This window comes from Mus pahari, chromosome 1 (genome assembly GCF_900095145.1).
Source record: "Mus pahari chromosome 1, PAHARI_EIJ_v1.1, whole genome shotgun sequence".
Lineage (NCBI taxonomy): Eukaryota > Metazoa > Chordata > Mammalia > Rodentia > Muridae > Mus > Mus pahari.
The window spans coordinates 156,770,740-156,790,320 of NC_034590.1; the positions used below are offsets into that span (position 1 = coordinate 156,770,740).

General features: G+C 40.0%; 1 protein-coding gene across 8 annotated transcripts in view; it reads left to right on the forward strand.

Moving 5' to 3' along the window:
• Nucleotides 1-19,581, forward strand: part of Btrc (beta-transducin repeat containing E3 ubiquitin protein ligase) — a 179,772-nt gene that overhangs the window by 60,008 nt on the left and 100,183 nt on the right. For 5 of the 8 annotated variants that reach the window (XM_029535455.1, XM_021221120.2, XM_029535434.1 and 2 more), the window contains one exon: nucleotides 7,171-7,278. The exons of the other annotated variants lie outside the window; for them this stretch is intronic. In XM_029535455.1, the coding sequence (XP_029391315.1) occupies nucleotides 7,171-7,278 (108 nt within the window). The remainder of the gene's footprint in view (nucleotides 1-7,170; nucleotides 7,279-19,581) is intronic. 8 annotated transcript variants of the gene reach the window in all.

Sequence of the window (19,581 nt, forward strand, 5' to 3'; positions counted from 1 at the left end):
CCTCTGCCTCTGCCTCTCTGCCTCTGCCTCTGCCTCTGCCTCTGCCTCTGCCTCTGGCCTCTCTGCCTCTCTGCCTCTCTGCCTCTCTGCCTCTCTGCCTCTCTGCCTCTGCCTCTGCCTCCCGAGCGCTGGGAATAAAGGCATGTACTGACTTGCAGAAAACTGTTCTTACCAGTTTTATAACCCTTATTTAATTTTTCTACAGTTTTGTGTAATAGCTAAATGGGTTTGATCATCTGATCTGTTATGGTAGGTGAGACTTTTGTTTTGGGATAAACTAGTAAACAGACTTCTTAAATGTTGCATATACACTCTCTCACAATAAATAAGCAGTTAAATAAATGTAATATTTGAAGGCAGACATTGACTTTGTAAGTTAGAGCCTGAGTGCCTTGCAAGGAATATGGAATACTGCATTTCTCTTGGCCTGAATTTTTTTTTTAGTTGAAATAGTAGTGGAAAGGGAATTCTTTACCATGACTTAAGGATACATAAACTCTCAATGCAGCTATCTTTTTATTGTTGATTATTATAGCTTCTATTACTCCTAGAAGTTGACCAACAGGGACCTGAGTTTAGGAGATTTTGTCATTCAGCTTTCATATAGTAAATGCTGAGGCCAGCCCTTTGCCTGCAGGGCCTTTATCAGCAAAGAGAAAGGGGCATTACTTTAGGAGTCAAGTGTAGGGGAAACGTAAAGATTCTCAGGGATCTCAGGGTGGATTTGAACTTGATAGGCACATGATGCTGAATTCTTGAAACACCAGTCACGTTGTGTTGCAACATATCAGTCTTTTTTTTTCCTCTCTCATTCTTTGATTTAGTAGAAACCTGTTTAGCACCTCCCTCTATTTTGCATAGACTTTTTAATTTTTTAAGATTTATTTTTAAATTATGTGTGTGTGTGTGTGTGTGTGTGTGTACACATGAGTGAGGGTGGAGGCACAAGATTATGGGTAGAAGACAAAAGAGGGAGTTGGATTTCCTGGGCTGGTGGTTGTGAGCTTCCTAATGTGGGTGCTAGGAAACAAACTCTGGCCCCTTGCAAGAACGGCAAGTACTTCTAACTGCTAAGCCACATCTCCAGCCCCTCTCCGTATATAGAAATATCATTATATATTTTTTATGTATGTGAGTGATTTGTCTGCTTGTGTGCCTAGTACCATCACAGGCATCAGGTAACCCTGGAACTGGAGTTACAGTTTAGAGCCACTATCTGTGGTGCCCGGGAACCCAAGTCCTTTGCAAGAGTAGTGAGTACTCAGAACCACTGAACCATTTCTCTAGTCCCCCTTACCCCCCACATATTATATATGTTTTAAAAGCTGACGAATCTATGTAGTTGAACCCATTTTTTAGTTTAAATAAAGTATTGCAGTCTTTACTTCCTATGGGTTTTAAAAATGTTTTTAATTTGAGTTTTATTTTTACTTACTGTGTTTTTTTTTTTTTTTTTGGTGCATATGTTCATGTGCCATGGTCTCTGGGGATGGAACTCAAATTTTCAGACTCCTAAGTCTTGCTCACCAAGCACTGTTACTTGCTGAGTCATCTCCTTAGTCTAGCTTTCTGCTGTAATACCAAGGAGAGTCATTCAGGGTGACGTTAGATAGAAAATGAGCTGAAGGAACAGGCCTGTGCTGTCCAGAGTTGTGTTTACACAGGATGAGATATAATCTATTAACTGAGGCTTTGAGTTTATCCAGGAAAATCATTTAAGAAGTGTGCCATTCAGGAGTTCATTAATGATTAGTAGAAGTTGCATATTTAGATGTGGGAATGTAGTTGTAGTTGTTGGATTGAAACACACTCACCCTCATTTTTCTATTTAAAAAGTTAAGGGCTTGGAGCATGGCTCAGTGGCAGAGTTATCTTAGCATGACCCTGGGTTTGATCCACATCAAAAGAGGTTGGGAGGATGGGAGAAGTTTGGAGATTTAAATTTGCAAAGAGAAAAAGCAAGGCTAGTACAAACCTTAGTTAGAAAACCATGCCGGACGTGGTGGCACACGCCTTTAATCCCAGCAGAGGCAGTCGGATTTCTGAGTTCAAGGCCAGCCTGGTCTACAAAGTGAGTTCCAGGACAGCCAGAGCTATACAGAGAAACCCTGTCTCAAAAAACAAACAAACAAGCAAACAAACAAACAAACAAAAAAAACCTATGTGCTAGGCTGGAGAGGTGGCTCAGCGGTTAAGAGCAATGACTGCTCTTCCAGAGGTCCTGAGTTCAATTCCCAGCAACCACATGTAAAGGGATCCAATGCTCTCTTCTGGTATTTGTCTGAAGACAGCTATAGTGTACTCATATAAATAAAAAATAAATAAATCTTAAAACAAAAAGAAAACTATGTCCTTAAAGATGTGGTCTTGCTATAGAGCCTTACCTGGCCTCAGACACATAATCTTGTTTTAGTTTTCCATGAATTGGGATTACTGGAATGTGCCAGTAGGCCTGGATTTACAAACTTTTTTTTCAGTCCTAGGGATAGAACCTAGGGCCTCACACATTAAGGACACACTCTACCACTGAGCTATATCTCCAGTTCCTTCTTTTAGATATGATATTGCTAAGTTGTCCAGACTGGCCTTAGGTTCACTCCATAGATCAGGCATGTCTTGAATGTGTGATCCTCCAGCAATAGCCTCCAGTAGCTGGGATCACAGGCCTGGCAGTTGAATCATGGGCAATATTATTAAATGATGGACAGAACATGTATTATGCCTTTGTTTAAAATTGACCCATAAACTTGGGCAACTCTCATTGGGAAGCATTTACCAGTATGAGTAAGATTAATTATTGCAATACAAACTAATTTGAAAATTGGTTTTTAAATTGAGCCATAATATATAAAATCTTATGATAATGTACAAATCTGACTATATTCAAGTGCATTTTCTTACCCATACCAATTGTCTTGTAATAATCGAGAATGCATCCTCTGTGTGGTGTTTGCAAGTTAATACTATTTTGGAAATCACACTGGGTATATTTGTGGCTTCCCTGGGTGTATGTGGCTCATTATTGATCATAATTTTATTTTGGAATTTTAGTTTAAGTTGATGGGGTAAGCCCCTTTCAGACTTTTAGTTGTTGGTGGAGTTGTGATGGAGGATTGGGTCTGTAAATGAGAATGAACATTAGAATGAACACAAAAGAGGCTCTGGTAATAATTCATCAAGTGCTAACACCAGCTTAGATTCTTAGGGAAAACAGGAGACCACAGTCATGGGAGAAATGACTTCAAAACCTTCCCAAGAAGCTCTACAAATACAAACAAGTATGTGTGTTGTAATGAGAAAAAAGAGTCCCATGTCTGTATGAAGGGGTTTGGCTGAGGTCTAGACCTGCAGGACCGACCTACTGTGCACTGTGCAGAGCTTCAGTATGGCTGAGTGTGTGAGTGCCTGACTTTTCTGTCACGCTGTTTTCCAGTGCTTGCTGCACTTCCACCCGTCTTTCCTTTTTGCACGCTCTCACTTTTCTACCTCTTGTACATATCTCAGATTGAAATTCTCCTTCAGAATGACACTTTTGTTTTTAAAGAAAAAAAAAATCCACTAAGCAAACTTAATAAAAGCACCATGTCTCTAAAGAATAGCAGAATAGTAAACTTTAGCAATGAGTTTCTTTATATTAGGAATCTTTCGTATATAGTGACTTCATGCTGATGGATGAATATGTTCCATGAAGGAAAGGGATTTTTTTTCTTTCCTTCCTTTTCTTTCCTTTTCTTTCCTTTTCTTTCCTTTCCTTTCCTTTCCTTTCCTTTCCTTTCCTTTCCTTTCCTTTCCTTTCCTTTCCTTTCTTTTCTTTTCTTTTCTTTTCTTTTCTTTTCTTTTTTGGTTTTTTGAGACAGGGTTTCTCTGTGTAGCCCTGGCTGTTCTGGAACTCACTTTGTAGACCAGTTCCTTTCTTTTCTTTTGGTTTCCTTTTCTTCCTTCTGATACAAGCTTGCTAATACCCCTGGCACTGATGGTGGCACACATGGTATTCACATGGTAAACTCAAGCTCATCATGAAGTGCGGCAGTCATCCAACCTCAGTCTCTGCAGTTCTGGGGTCACTGATGTGAGCCACCATGCCCAGCTAAGAAAGGGATGTTTTTAAAAAAGATTTATTTACTTCCTTACTTTATGTCCCAGTACCAGCCCCTCCTCTCCTCCCAGAAAGGTTTTTTTTTTTTTTTTTTTTTAAGGCTGTTGATATAGCTCAGTGGCAGATTGCTTATCTACCATGTGTAAAGGTCTGCTTTCAGCATGAGTAGTATTAAAAGGGGGGAAAGAATTTCTTTTTGTCCATTGTTGTATCTGGTGCCCAGAACAAGAAAGACATTCAATAAATACTTATTGAATCAATTGTTAAACATTAGCTTTAAGAAAAACTTATGTCATAACTTATTTATGAAAATTAGTGAAGCTTTGTGTTGTCAGAGGCAGGTTCTCACTGTGTAGCGTAGCTTGCCTGGGTTCAGTCAGTAGACCAGTCTAGCTAGGAGGAAAGGTGCCAGTTACTATTTCTGATTCAGTGAGGCATTCTCATTTTAACTAAGTTTCTGAGATTTTATTTTTATTTTGTGTGTATGGGTGTTTTACTGGCATGCATGTCTGTACACCATGTGCCTGTGGGGGTCAGAAGAGGGAATCAGATTCTCTGCGATTGAAGTTGCAGCTCTGTGGGTTCTGGGAACTGAGCTTCAGTCCTTTGGAAGAGTTGCAGGTGCTCTTAATGGCTGAGCCACCTCTCCAGCCCCAGTAAAGAGAGCATTTGTGGTTCAGAGCAGGGATTCTCAAAGTGACAGAAACTTTAAATATGACTCTTAACTGTCCCCTTTGTTTTGTTGCTCTCCTCCCAATATAAGTATTTCAAGTGCAGATGAGCTGAAAAGGACTGAAATTAGTAAAGTTAGTGCCCAGGAGACACAGAGGTAAATGGCAGGTGTAGATGGCAGAAACAGAGCACGGGAATTACAAATGTACATGTGTTAGGGCTCAGAGAAGCATCTGAGTGGAGTATCAAAGCAGTTCATAGCTAGAGTGCCAGAGCCAACCAGAAGGGTAGGTAGAGGAGGTGATAAAGGCAGAGAGAGGAAATCGCTGATCGCGTGCTTGGGGTTCATACAACCAGTACAAGAAGCCATTATGAATTGCATAATGTAACACTGAAGACAACATTTAGCTGCTGTTTGTAAAATGGGTTGTAGCTTGATGTAAAGAAATTGGAGCAGTGAATGGAAGGGACTCACTGCTGTCACAGCTCCCGGGTGATAACACTGCCTGGCTTGTTGTACTGTCTGGTGTTGCCGTTAGCAGATTCTTTCCAAGTCCCCATCCCCAGGTTTTGATACAGGGATGCTGACGGCAGGATGAAGAGCTCCAGGAAGTAGGAATGGATTCTAGTCCCCCACTTGGCTTTCTCATTTCCTAAGTTCCTGAGCATGAGCAGACAAGTCCTTACCTATAAAATGAGAACAGTCTCCTGTAAGCAGGTGTCTAGACTGGAGTCTTTAGCAACTGTTATCTTCATGAGTTATAGACAGTGTGAGTAGGAAATATTATATCTTGTATCTCATTGTGGACTTCTACCAATTATTTAAAGCAGTAAAAGAACTAGAACATTAGCTCATACTCTGTAAAATTTTATTTCTTGTGAAAATGACTTTCTATTTTAAAATATGTATTCATTGAGTATGGATGGGTCTTTACTATTTTAGCTATTATTAAGGTATCAGTGCTCAAGCTAATGGATAAAACTTCATCCTGGGGTAGTTTTAGAGAAACACAAAGAATAGAGAGTCCACTCTGCCATGTGTAGATCTTATGGAACTAAGCAGAGCTTGGGGAGATGATTCAGTCAGTAACATGCTTGCCAGGGCATGCGATGTGCCCTTGTAAGACAGACAGAAAGGCCGGGCGTGGTGGCGCACGCCTTTAATCCCAGCACTCGGGAGGCAGAGGCAGGCGGATTTCTGAGTTCGAGGCCAGCCTGGTCTACAAAGTGAGTTCCAGGATAGCCAGAGCTATACAGAGAAACCCTGTCTCGAAAAACCAAAAAAAAAAAAAAAAAAAGACAGACAGAAAGCTGGTCAGCCAGCCTAGCCTAATGAACAAGTCCCAAGTTCTAGTAAGAGACTTCATTGCTCCTGAGGAATACCACCTGAGGTTAACCAACCTACACACACACACACACACACACACACACACACGGGCATACATGCACATGCACACACGCACCACATCTGCAAACTACCTCCCTCCCCCGCCTCAAAACACAATAATACTAACAGTGTTTAATGTTGTTAGAATTGGTACTTTTTTTGGGCTGTTGAATGCACTCTATTATGTCCCATCCTTTCCTTGCTGAAGGCTTTTAGTACCACAACTCTTTGGTTCCCTACTCTTCTTCCCCTGTTGTTTTGTTTCTGTTTGGATTGTTTCTTGCCCTACCCCCTTTAATCCATCTGGAAAGATGAAGAGGCAGCTGCTATGGTTAACTGTGCACTGTGGTTAATGAATAACAGACTAACAGGACACATAAAGCATATGCAAACTGTGCAGAGTTAGTTGCTGTTGGGCCCTAGGGATACAATGCTTTTTCTTTTCTTTTTAAAAAACATTCTCCTGTGATATTTTGTTTCTTAACTTACCATTCTTAATATTGTAATGCTACCACAAAGTTCTCTTTTCTGCTTAGTTTGTATAGTATTTCTTTTACCTTATGATGAATTTATAGAAGATGGTTAAGGTCCAAAAAGGAATTTAATCAATCCAGCATATTTAAGAAGTAGATTTCCTAGTTCAGGTGTATTTATATTTATTCATAGAAAAACAGAGGTAGAAATTTATGACATGCTTGGTTTTTGGACCTGTAATATTTTGTCTCTTGCCTTTTGGTTACGAGTGCTCCCTTTGAGTTTCTCTGGGATTAGAACCACTGTGTACTATTTTCGCCCAAGTGCCAGGAGACAGAGGTAGGCAGAGCCTGGTCCACCTGGAGAGCTCTAGGCCAGCTAAGGCTACGCAGTGGGACTGCATCTTACCCCCTTGCCGGTGTTTCTATCATAAAGGCCAGCTACAACTTGAATATTGCATTCAGCCAATTCTTGAAAATTCCTGTAATCTGTGCCATCCTGTCTCATACTGTCCCATCTCATAGTTGTCCTCTCTCTGCAGTGCTCTATGCCCAGGTCTCTGTGGCTGGGCTGCTCCAGCCTGGCGGACAGCATGCCTTCGCTGCGATGCCTGTATAACCCAGGGACTGGCGCACTCACAGCTTTCCAGGTACTCTCTCTGTCTCTGTGGATTATTGGTGGGGGGTATGTCTAATTCATTAGTGTGTCCTTCCTTCTCTCCTATAATTTACTCACATCACCTCTTCTCCTTTATAGCGCCTGTATTTTACATCACTCAGTATTTCTTCAGGGGCTAACTTTTAATGTAGACGTAGACCTATCAACTTTTAGAACATCTTTATCATAATTGTTTTGTCAAAATGGATATAACACAACTGGAGCAGTGGGTTTCAGATCTTGTATAGATACTGATTTTTAAAATAATATAAGTAGCAATTCAGAACGTAGTGTTTGCTGTGGACCTAAAATCAAATCAAATGATTAGGTAATTGAAATCACAAACATCTTATGTTTTTCTTATGATTACTGCTATGTTCAGAATGCCTAAGTTACTGTGCTACTATCATGTGTGTGCATACATACACATTTATGTTTGCATTACACATTAAGAACTATGTGTTACTTGTATCTTAAAGATTTTCTTGTTTCAGAGTGGGGGAAAGCTATAGATAAAGTTTCCGTTTTGAAATACTCCAGTTGGTCTTACATGATGGATTCTAGCTCCTCTCATACTTCCTTAGAGGTCAAGAGGTCATTTCCATGGTGTAAGAGAAGCTGTAGAAGAAGCGAATGGAACTTTGTAGAGGAAAATGAAAGAAAGAACTTGATGTCCGTAGCTTATGGATTAGGATGTCATGGATGATTGTTCTTAGCAGAAGTGTTGTCTATCTACTTAAGGTATTTGGAATTTGTGTTTAGCTTTAATACTTTAATAGTATTAAAAATTGTCTTTCTTTTTCTTTTAGGTATATTTTATTTTATTTATGTAAATGTGTGTGCAGGTGTGTGAAGAGGCCAGAGGGATGTGAGATTCCCTGAAACTATTGTGTACAGGCAGTTGTAAGTCACCAAACATGGGATCTGGGGCCCACACTCAGGTCCTTTGGAAAGAGCATTAAGCTCTCCAGCTTCTCAAAATTTGTTTTTTAATGTCTATGTATGCTGGTGCGTAGGAGTGAGCTGCTTGTTCAGCTATTTGCCAGGTTGTTTTTTTCCCTTGCAATTTATTATCTGTTCAGAGAAATTCCACAGACAAGTTGTAACTAAATATGAAAATATCCATGATTAAGTCTGGAAGAACAGGATTAAGTACTGACAGTTACCAGTCTTCAGCAATACTATATTAGTCATACTTTCATTTTCCTTTGTACAGTTTAATGTTAACTTCCTTTGCTTATACTCGAAAATAGTAGGTAAATCATTTCGAATACTTTGTCAATCACTCTTTTATGTGGGGTTTTTATTACTGTGAAGAGAGATTATGACCGCAGCAACTCTTATAATGGAAAACATTTCATTGGAGCTGGCTTACAGTTCAAATTGTATGGCGAGAAGCCTGGTGGTATATAAGCAGACATGGTGCTGCCTTTGTGTAGCTGAGAGTCCTATATTCGGATCAGTAGGGAACAGGAAGAGAGAGTGATACTGGGCCTGGCTTGAACTTATGAAACTGCAAAGCCCACTCCAGTGACACACTTCCTCCAAAAAGGGTACACCTACTCCAACAAACCCTAATAGTCCTATTCCCTGTGGCCCTGTGGTGGCCATTTTCATTCATACCACATAGTCACTAGTACTGTGATCTTGAACAAATTGTTTTACTTTCATGTTCATTTCCCACATCTGTTACATGGCAACTGTAGACATGAATGGACACATGATGCTGCTTTTATCATCGTTGTATACATTGTTGCTTTGAGAGAGTGTATGATATCCTGAGAGTGTCAGTTCATCCCAGAGTGAATTATTTTGTTAAGGTGGTTTTTTGTTTTAAAATCAATGTATTCTGCTTAGGAATGTCCTGACTTCAAGGACTCAGGGTTCTTTGCTTTGTTATTGTTTTGTTTGAGATAGAATATCACTTTATAACCCAGGCTGGCCTGGGACTCCAGAGTGTCCTGCCTCAGCCTTCTGAACCCTGGAATTGTAGGTGTGTGTCAGCAACCCCTGCTAATCTATTTGGTTTTAGTTGCATTGAGTTTAACCAGTCTGTAAAGTCTCAGGGAATAGGCTCATCAAAATTGACTTCACTTTATGCACAATCACTCTCAGGATGGATAATTTGTTTGAAAGTATTCAAAGAGGCCGGGCGGTGGTGGCGCGCGCCTTTAATCCCAGCACTTGGGAGGCAGAGGCAGGCAGAGTTCTTAGTTTGAGGCCAGTCTGGTCTACAAAGTGAGTTCCAGGACAGCCAGGGCTATACAGAGAAACCTTGTCTCGAAAAACCAAAAAAAAAAAAAGTATTCAAAAAGCTTACTGAAAGCAGTGATACAGATTGTTAATAAGTAAAGGGGGCTGGTGAGATGGCTCAGTGGGTAAGAGCACCCGACTGTTCTTCCGAAGGTCCGGAGTTCAAATCCCAGCAACCACATGGTGGCTCATAACCACCCATAACAAGATCTGACGCCCTCTTCTGCAGTGTCTGAAGATAGCTACAGTGTACTTANANANAANAAANAAANAAANNNAAAAAAAAAAAAAAAAAAAACAAGTAAAGGATACATGTTAAACCTAGTCAAGAGAGACATCCATGGGCCAGAGAAGATGACTCAGTGGATAAGATTGGTGACCTGAGTTTAATCTCTGGATTCCACAAAATGACAGGAAAGAAATTACCCTCCAAGGATTTGGATGAATTCTCTCACTTTGCCTCGCCTCTCCTATCCTTTCTTCTCCTGTCCTCCAATGTCTCCTTTCCCTCTCCCTCTCTTGTGCTCTCTCTGTCTCTCTCTCTCTCTGTCTCTCTCTCTCTCTCTCTCTCTCTCTCTCTCTGCCTCTCTATTTGCTATTTGTCTCTCTGACTGTCTCTCTCATACACACACACACACACACACACACACACGTATTTGTATGCCACATGCATTCACTGCTTGCAAAGTCCTGAATAGAATGTTGACTCCTCTTGGACCAAAGTTAAATAATGATGGTTGTAAGCCACCATATGGATGCTAGGAATGAAACTCAGGAGCTGCTGGTGCTCTTAACTACTGAGTTATATCCAGCCCTAAATAAATAATCTTCAAGAAAGACTTAATTAAAAAAACAAAACAAATACCAGAAGAGACATATAGGAAAGGATCTTAGAGAGGTTAAAATGTACAGTTGTTAATCACTCTCATTCTGTGGAGCCATGGATAGTATTATAGCCTTTCCATCACAATGTATAGACAGAGAAACCCTGTCTCGAAAAACCAAAAAAAAAAAAAAAAAAAAAAAAGCAGAACACTCTATATGTTCCTACTTCTGGAATTTATTTGTAGGAAAACTTATTTAGAGATATGTTTTTATGTGTATGAGTGTGTTGCCTGCCTGCCTGCATGTATATGCCTGGTCCCGTGGAAGTCAGAAGAAGGTATGGACCTGACACCATGTAGATGCTGGGAAGTGAACCTGAGTCCTTTGCAAGAATAGTAAGTGCTTTTAACTTCCAAGGCATCTTTCCAGCCCTATGTAGAACTTTTATTGGAAAATCAGGGAATAAATTGACCAAGTTGACTGTAGATTTTATCAGAGGAGTCAAATTGTTTAATGTAAACAGGAAAGGAGCTGCTTATAAGACAGGAAGGAAAGGAAGCCCAGAGGTTAGGTTGTAGGATGGGGACCCTGGGGCAGGGTTTCCTGGAATCTGAGCTGGCTTTGTTCTTAACCACTGAGCTTGAATCTTTCTCTTTAAGGGGGTCATTATTGGGCCAGAGATGTAACTCAGCTTGTATAATGCTTGCTTATTATGCATGAGGTTTAGTTTTTGATCCCCTACATTTCATAAACTAGATGTGATGGCACATGCCTGTAATTCCAGAAACAACCAGAAATTCAAGGACATCCTAAGCTACATAGCAAGTTTGAGATCAGCCTGAAATACATGAGACCCTGTCTATATCACTACCACTACTACTACTAATCATTATTATAATGACTATTATTATTGTTTTTTTTTTATCTTTTTTTTTTTTAAGATTTATTTATTTATTTATTTATTTATTATATGTAAGTACACTGTAGTTGTCTTCAGACGCTCCAGAAGAGGGCATCAGATCTTGTTATGGATGGTTATGAGCCACCATGTGGTTGCTGGGATTTGAACTCTGGACCTTCGGAAGAGCAGTTGGGTGCTCTTACCCACTGAGCCATCTCACCAGCCCTATTATTGTTTTTTACACCATTATTAATTAGCATACTTGTTTCCACCAGTCTGGGATGACTTAACTATACATTTATATATGCATATGCATGTAATGGTTTTGTTTTCAAATGTTCCTGTTGTTTTTGTTCTCATTTTAATTATTAATCAAACATTATTAGCTGTAGAAAATAGAAGTAGAAAGAAGAAAGACAATAATGATATCCTTTCAAATATTACCATTTTTACCAATATTAGCTAGCACTTCAGAATTTCATGTAAATTATGTGCTTGCCCATGCTACAGCTAGCAACTGGTGTTCCTGATGAGAGTGGCCACTCTCTATTTTGTGGACAGTTGCTTACATGGTTTTAGGTTGAATGAAGATTGAACCTGGCTTCTACTTCACAACTCTTTTCCTTTCATATAATTCTCAACTACTGCAATTACAGTGCAGAAGGAGTACAGGAGTCCCACTGTTTGAAAATAGCAGTGTTGACCAAACTCCAGCACACCTGCCTTTGCCTGTGGATGTCTACTTATCTAGATAACACTGTTGTTAATTGTGTTGAGGTTGAGACAGGATTAAGGCTTTTCCAGACCTGTACTCCCTTCCCTTTCAGGCAAGCCACACATTTGTTGCCAGAATATGTAGCAGCAGAGATGTGCTGCCACAGCGATTCTGTGCTGCTCTGATTATCTGTGTCTTTGTCTTCTGCAAGACTGAATTTTTTGAAGGTTGAACTATGTTTTGTTCATTTATTCTTCCATTGTCAAAAGTAATATTTCATACTTCTGGTGAATTAGTGAATGAACAGACAGATAATTTGAAGAAAACTATCCAATACTATCCAATAACAGATACAGTTAAGAAGAGGAGGTATAGTATTGCAGGTAGTCCCTCCTATACATTATACAGATGCTCTGTATTGAGAAAGAAATCATGACAATTAAACAGTCATTCCAGACATCACACATTTTCACAAAGAAAAGAAAAACATACCGAGTCTGATTTATGGGAAGTCCCAAATTTCATATATTTGGCTTTCTCACAGCTCACTGTGATGGTCCCCTCTGAGTTGGATTCTGTATACTGAATTTGGACTCTTGTTTATGAACAAATGCACATTTTAGGCTATTAAAGACTGGCATTGCCAGTCAACTGACTGAACATTCAGTTTCAATGGTGTCAGCATCTTTACCTGCGTTTCAGTGTGTATACGGATGAGCATTTGACTGTTTGATTGCAGTGTACCCTTACTTTGTAAAAGAACGGAGTAAAGGTGAAGTGCTGAGTATGATGAACATCAGACTGGAGAGAGGCTGAAAGCCAACATATTGATGAATCTTTGAACTTAAGACTAAAGTCCAACTTTAAAGCTTATGTGTGAAATGTTAAAAATATATTTTTGAAGATCATGTTTTTAAAGCGAGGGACAGAGGAGATGGCTCAGAGGGCAAGATTGCTTGCTATGCAAGCATGAGGAGATGTGGGTTCAAATCAGCATCCACTAAGTAGTCATACTGTAGTGTGCCTGTTTGTAGCCTCTTGTAATCCAAGCAGTGTGGAGGGGCAGAGGTGGGGGAATGGCTGAAGCTTCCTGGCAACCAAAGTCACTTCAGGTCTGTGAGAGGTAAGAAGACTGACACTCCCACCCACTCTGCACCCTGTCTGTGTGTGTGTGCGCGCACAGCACAAGCAAGCATGTGTACGTACATGTGTGTTGGTGAAACACAAAATTATAAAAATTATAAAAAATATAATGAAATTGTTTTAAAGTATTGGTTACATTGAAATCTAGTGTTACTTTCATCTTTTAGTGTACTTCAAGTGTTAAAAGTAAAAATGACCCAAGTTCGCTACATATTTGCCTTATCTTGAAAATAATCTACATTGGAGAAGTGACATCTCGGGGCTGATTGCCTGCCTAGCTGCTTGCTTGGTTATTGAACTATTTTACATTTCAAGTTTGTTAAAAACACATTCCTCGATTGCTGAGTGTTTTGACATATCCAAGTGTAGCTAATGTTCATTTGTGGGATAATGTATGACTTTATCTGGTGTTTAGAATATGCCAAAATCATCATCTTGTGAGACAAATCAGATTTCCGTGGAACATTTTTATTCTTCATGATGGATCTGAAAAGTAAAAATCTGGGGCTGGCGAGATGGCTCAGAGGTTAAGAGCACTGACTGAGTTCCAAAGGTCCTGAGTTCAAATCCCAGCACCTACATGGTGGCTCACAACCATCCGTAATGAGATCTGATGTCTTCTTCTTCTTCTTCTTCTTTTTTTTTTTTTTGATGTCTTCTGAAGACAGCAACAGTGTACTTATTTATAATAATAAATAAAATCTTTAAAAAATGAAAAGTAAAAATCTTCCCAAAGTATTTATTTCTTTGTTTAGATATATTGAATAATAGTGGATTTTCTTTCCCTCAAGTGCTTTTACTCTGTCAGAACCTTGCAAAGGGGATGATAGTACAGACTTGTAATGCCAGGGATGCAAACCCTAGGAATGGACCTGGTGGGAAGAGGGTGATAGCGGCCTTTGGAGGTGCTCTACCTAAGTGACAGATCCTTTCTGTGGGCACTTAGACTAATCTGTGTCCTCTGAGAGAGGTACATTGTTTCTTTATGTTATAAGATTCCTGTTATTTCCATCCTTTGTGCATACAGAGGCCATGGTTGTACATGTGTTCTTTCTGTGCTGGTCAGGAATTGTTGGGTGGGTCTGTGGCCGCCAAGGCCATGCACCACTCTTCTTTCACTGTTGTCCCTTGGTAATGTTTTGTTTCCTTCCTCATGTTAATTTTAAGACTTGCTATGTGGACAGTCGAGGTAAAGAATCTTGGTAGGTAGGTGCTGTATTCAGGAAACTCCTTCTTTGTCATTTATTTAAGCCAGGGTGTTTTCAGAATGCTTTATTTGGGCTGGAGAGATGGCTCAGCAGTTAAGAGCACTGACTGCTCTTCCGAAGGGCCTGATTTCAAATTCCAGAAACCACATGGTGGCTCACAACCATCTGTAATGAGATCTGATACCCTCTTCTGCTGTGTCTGAAGACAGCTACAGTGTACTTACATATAATAATAAATAAATCTTTAAAAAAAAGAATGCTTTATTTAAAATTAACAGGCAAGCATGTGAGCAAACCAAGAGGGTTCACTCCTGACTGTAGCTTCAAAGGACCCTATGCACTGTAGTACATTACTATTAGGAGCTGATACACGTGAGTTTTGTTTTTCTTCTGAGCTTTTCTACATTCTTACACACAGTTCTCTGGAGACCAGATATGTTATGTTTTGAGGTAGTTATTTAGAAAGCAGGAGAAGGATTTTGCAGTTTATCTCTTTTTGCTGGGTGATGTGTCACCTACCCTTAAGTTCTTTAGGTGTACAGTGAAAAGCTATTGTCTGTGTCTTGGTATGAGTTAAGCTGGAGTTCAGTGACCTGTAAAATTTGCATGAAGAAGGCAGCTGTTCCTTTTCATACATGAACTTTAAAGTCAGCTTGGTTTTTATATGTGTTGGTCCATATAGTCATGACTAAGTGAAAGCACAAGGTGTTAGCAGTTCCCTTAGATTTTCACGTTACACATAAACCTACTCGCCATTTCAAGCTAGTAAATATAAAACTTTATCTATAAGCACCAAAAGCTTTATATTTGAATGAAAGCTCCTCATTAATTTAAATGAAGCTGCTGCTGTTAATGTAGTTTCTATCTTTTGCACAAGTCACTAGTTTGTATGACTTTCTTTACTGATAGTAAACCATAAGGGACATTTCTAGTTTAATATTAATGTATTTCCCCTTGATTTTTTAAGTAGCAGGTTGTTAATTTTTTAAGCATATCAACTGTAGCATAGTATAGTCCTTTGAGGGAAATTAGTAAAATGAGGATAAGATGGATACAGGAATCCAACAGCTTGAAAATCACTGTTTGACCAAAATCTCTTTTGTATTCCCTGCTCTGGTTCTATTTCAGTAGTCCTGGAAATGTGCCTGTGCGCTATTTGCAGTGAGATTATAAAACTGAATCATGATTTTGGTGATGGAAGCCAGAGCATGTGCTTCCAGCACCCCAGCTGGCAGGAAGCTCTCCCTAGGTTTATGAATGTAGTTAGATGGCCCCCAACTGTTTACAAGACAGCAGAGGTGAGATCTTTGATTGACAAGTCAGAAATGCATTAGATCATTCTCTCTGCCATTCTCTGGTTCATGCTGTTAAAAATGTCAGCCTCCAAGTTTGAATGGCAGCCTGAGGGCCTTAGAAGCTTTTTGTTTTCTGAGATGGAAACACAAATTGGATGTGTGCCTGAGCGCTTCATCCTGGGCTGTAATTTCATCTTTTAGCTAAGAACCACAAGGTACACGAGCAAAGCACCCTGTAAACAATAATACTGTGGAAAAAAAAATAAACAAGGTCGTGTTTCTGGTACGTTGATCCGATGGTGTCCTGACCTCCATCACGTTGAACATCTCCACTCTGATTGCTGTTCCCTTTGGCATTACAATGAGAGAGAGAGACTGACACAGAGGGGAAGATTTAAAGTTGCAGTGCCGTTGCACATTCCTTGTATTGGTCATGAAATATTGAACTGTCAGAATGTGACACTTAGTTTTTTAAGCAACCTTTCTTGTTTGAGGTGCTCACAGTTCATTCCTTTCTCCCCTATTTGTCCGCTTTCATTCATAGGGTTGGAAGTAGTGGCCTTAACCACATAAAAAGGGACAATGTTAAAGAGAAGTGACGCCAGCAAAGCCAAATGAACTAGCACTGGAACAGAAACAAGCTGTGAGGGTAAAGTTGAGTCAGTATGTGGGTCTCAGGGTTTATGGAGAACCCCATCACGAGGAAGAGTCACATTAGGTTTCTCTTCTGTGTCTGCAGCAGGAAGTCAGGAAAGCCGTTGTGGACAGGTGTGAGTGGACAATGGAGTTGTCCGCTCCCTGCTGCTGACCACAGTGACGTTGTTCCCCACTGTCGACCTTGGCATGATGCTGCTGTGCAAATACAAGTTTACCCACTGTGTGTGTGTTTGTTTATTGGTTAGATTTTTTAAATTTTGAATTCCATGTGTGTAGGGCGTGTATGTGGAAGTGGGGACAGCTCGCCACAGGCTCCTCTCCTCTCTTTGTGGGGTTAAAATCGGGTTTCTTGGGAAGCCCCTTTTCCTGCTGAGCAGTCTCACCAGCCCCAAACCTACACAAATTTTTTAAATTATTTATTTTTTAAAAAGATTTATTTATTTATTATATGTAAGTACACTGTAGCTGTCTTCAGACACTCCAGAAGAGGGCATCAGATCTTGTTACAGATGGTTATGAGCCACCATGTGGTTGCTGGGATTTGAACTCCGGACCTTCGGAAGAGCAGTCGGGTGCTCTTACTCACTGAGCCATCTCACCAGCCCTTAAATTTATTTTTATTTTATGTGTATTGGTGTTTTGCTTGCTTTTATGCTTATATTAGAGTATGGGTTACAGACAGTTGTGAGCTGCCATGTGGGAATCGAACCCAAGCCCTCTAGAAAAGCAAATATACTCTTAATCATTCAGTCATCTCTCCAACCCAACCTCCACTATTTTGATATTACTCAAATGGTGAATTTATCAAAGACTGAAATTTTAGTAAGAAAAATAATACTTTAATGTGCAAAATTTGTATTTTATAGTAACGCTTAAGAACTATTTTGCTTACTCCAGTATTTTGTCTGTCTGTATGTGCACCGTGTGTGCATAGTGCCTATGGATGCCAAAAGATGGTACTGGATCCCCTAGAACCGGAGTTACAGGAAGCTGTGAGTCACCGCGTGGGTGCTTGTAACTGAGTCTTGGTCCTGTACAAGAGCAGCCAGTACTTTTTTGAATAATTGAGCCCAGGGCTTTGTCCATGCTCCCGTGCTCTGCATTGAACTAAGTCCTCCTAATAGCTCCTAATTTCTGTCATGATGGAAGACAGGAGGTAGAAGTTACAAAATAAAGTCCTACTCCTCTGTATCCAGAGTTACATACTACTTTTAGAAATAGAGTGCTTAGAAAGTAAGACCCAAACCAAGGATAGTAAGAACTAGTTATTGTTGTTTTTAAGTATTACTCTGTAGTTTTAAAACACAAATATTGACTTAACACTTACTTATAAGCTATAAGAACCCACTGTCTAACTTAGTGGAGGATATTTATTTATTTATTTTGGCTTTTCGAGACAGGGTTTCTCTGTGTAGCCCTGGCTGTCCTGGAACTCACTCTGTAGACCAGGCTGACCTCGAACTCAGAAATCCACCTGCCTCTGCCTCCCGGGTGCTGGGATTAAAGGCCTGCGCAACCACACCCAGCTTTAGTGGGGAATTTAAAAAAAAAACAAAACAAAAAAACTCACTCTTCTGGAAATTGACTTCTCACTCACTGATTTTCAGAAGATAGAACAAATCTTTCTGTTTGTTTATCTATTTCATGTCTGAGTGCTCTGCTGCATGCCAGAAGAGGACAGCAGATCCCCCTATATATGGCTGTGAGCCTCCATGTGCTTGCTGGGAATTGAACTCAGGACCTCTGGAAGAGTAGCCAGTGCTGTCAACTGCTGAGCCACCTCTCCAGCCCACAACCATTCTTTTAAATAAAGAAAATCTGGAATGTAAGAAATGATCCTAATACAGGGAGGCCACAGAATTTCTTCCCACGCTGTATTTATTATAAATGCTTTAGTTAACAGCTCAGACGCTGAGGGCTTTCACAGCATCACACCTTATGAGAATTAGCTTTATTACTTTTATTTCAGGGTTAGCTCATGAGAAAAAAAAAATCAGTGTATCTACAGAACTGTGGAATTTCAGTATTGGAAAGAACACCAGAGGACAGTATGTCACATGTCCTCTTTATGATTGGTTTTTGTCAGGGAGTCATCTGATCTGTGTTTGATCTCTACCCACGTGGGAGAAGTGCCGCCATGAGGTTTCTTTTCTTTCCTTTGTTTGGTGTATTAGATTTCTTTCAAGGAGTCAAACTTTGGTTCACTCTTTGTTCCTGACAGTGTTTTGTAGTAATATGGAATAATTGTTCATAACCAGTTGTCTCCCATCCCCTACATCCTTGGTTTTACACGTGCAGAGTCAGCCAGTTTGGAAGCAGAAAATGTAGTTAGGCCTGTGATGAGTACTGAGTAGACTTTTTTTTTGGGGTATTATTCCATAAACAATACTGCACAGCAATTATATGAATAACAGCTGCAATTTAATAGGTGTTACATAATCGAGACATAATTATTTGGGAGGATGTGTCTATGCTGTACGCAAATATATACTGTTTTTGAGATTCCTATACTTTGCTAGGAGGATGAGGGGTGGAGGGTCCTGAGACTGATCTTTCTGGATTCTGAATGACAAGTCTGTTTATGTGTTGAGAGCTGTAAGGTTGCTTTATCCACGTGCTACCCATGTGGGCTATTTCCAATTCTGTTGTTCCTTTGGAAGATACCAACCATGATTTCTGTCCTTTTCATAGCCATATTTTGTTATCAGCGTTCTGGTTGTCCTCCTGTGAATACACCCCCATCTTGACACCGCCATCATTGCCGTATGGAATGCATGGCTACATACACTGTGGCAAGAACAGCAAACAGTAAGAGGCCTGGGAGTGTGGCTCAGTGGTAGTGTGCATGCCAGGGATATTGAAAGCCTCAGGTCCAAGCTATAGCACTGCATAGCATCAGTTTCCTCTGGCTTTGTTTGTTTGCTTGAGACAGGATCTTACATTGTAGCCCAGCCTGGTCTCATACTTGAGATCTTGCCTTTTGAGTACTAGGGTACATTTTGTTATAAATATAATTTAGAAAATGTAACTGAATTACTGCAGCCTAAAATACTATACTTGTTTATGTTGATAAGAACCTAAGAGGTTAGCCTAGGTTTGTTTCCTCATCTTTTCCTTGAAGTCAGAGAAGCATATGTAAGCACTTTGACAAATGATGTAATGTAGTGGTGTTATCTAAGTCATACAGGTATTTGAAACCTAGCTCCAGTTCCCAAAGATAGGGAACATCTGCTTAGAGGTATTGTAGAGCTCCACAATGCACTAATTGAATTACTCCTTTCTGGAGTTGTTGACTGCA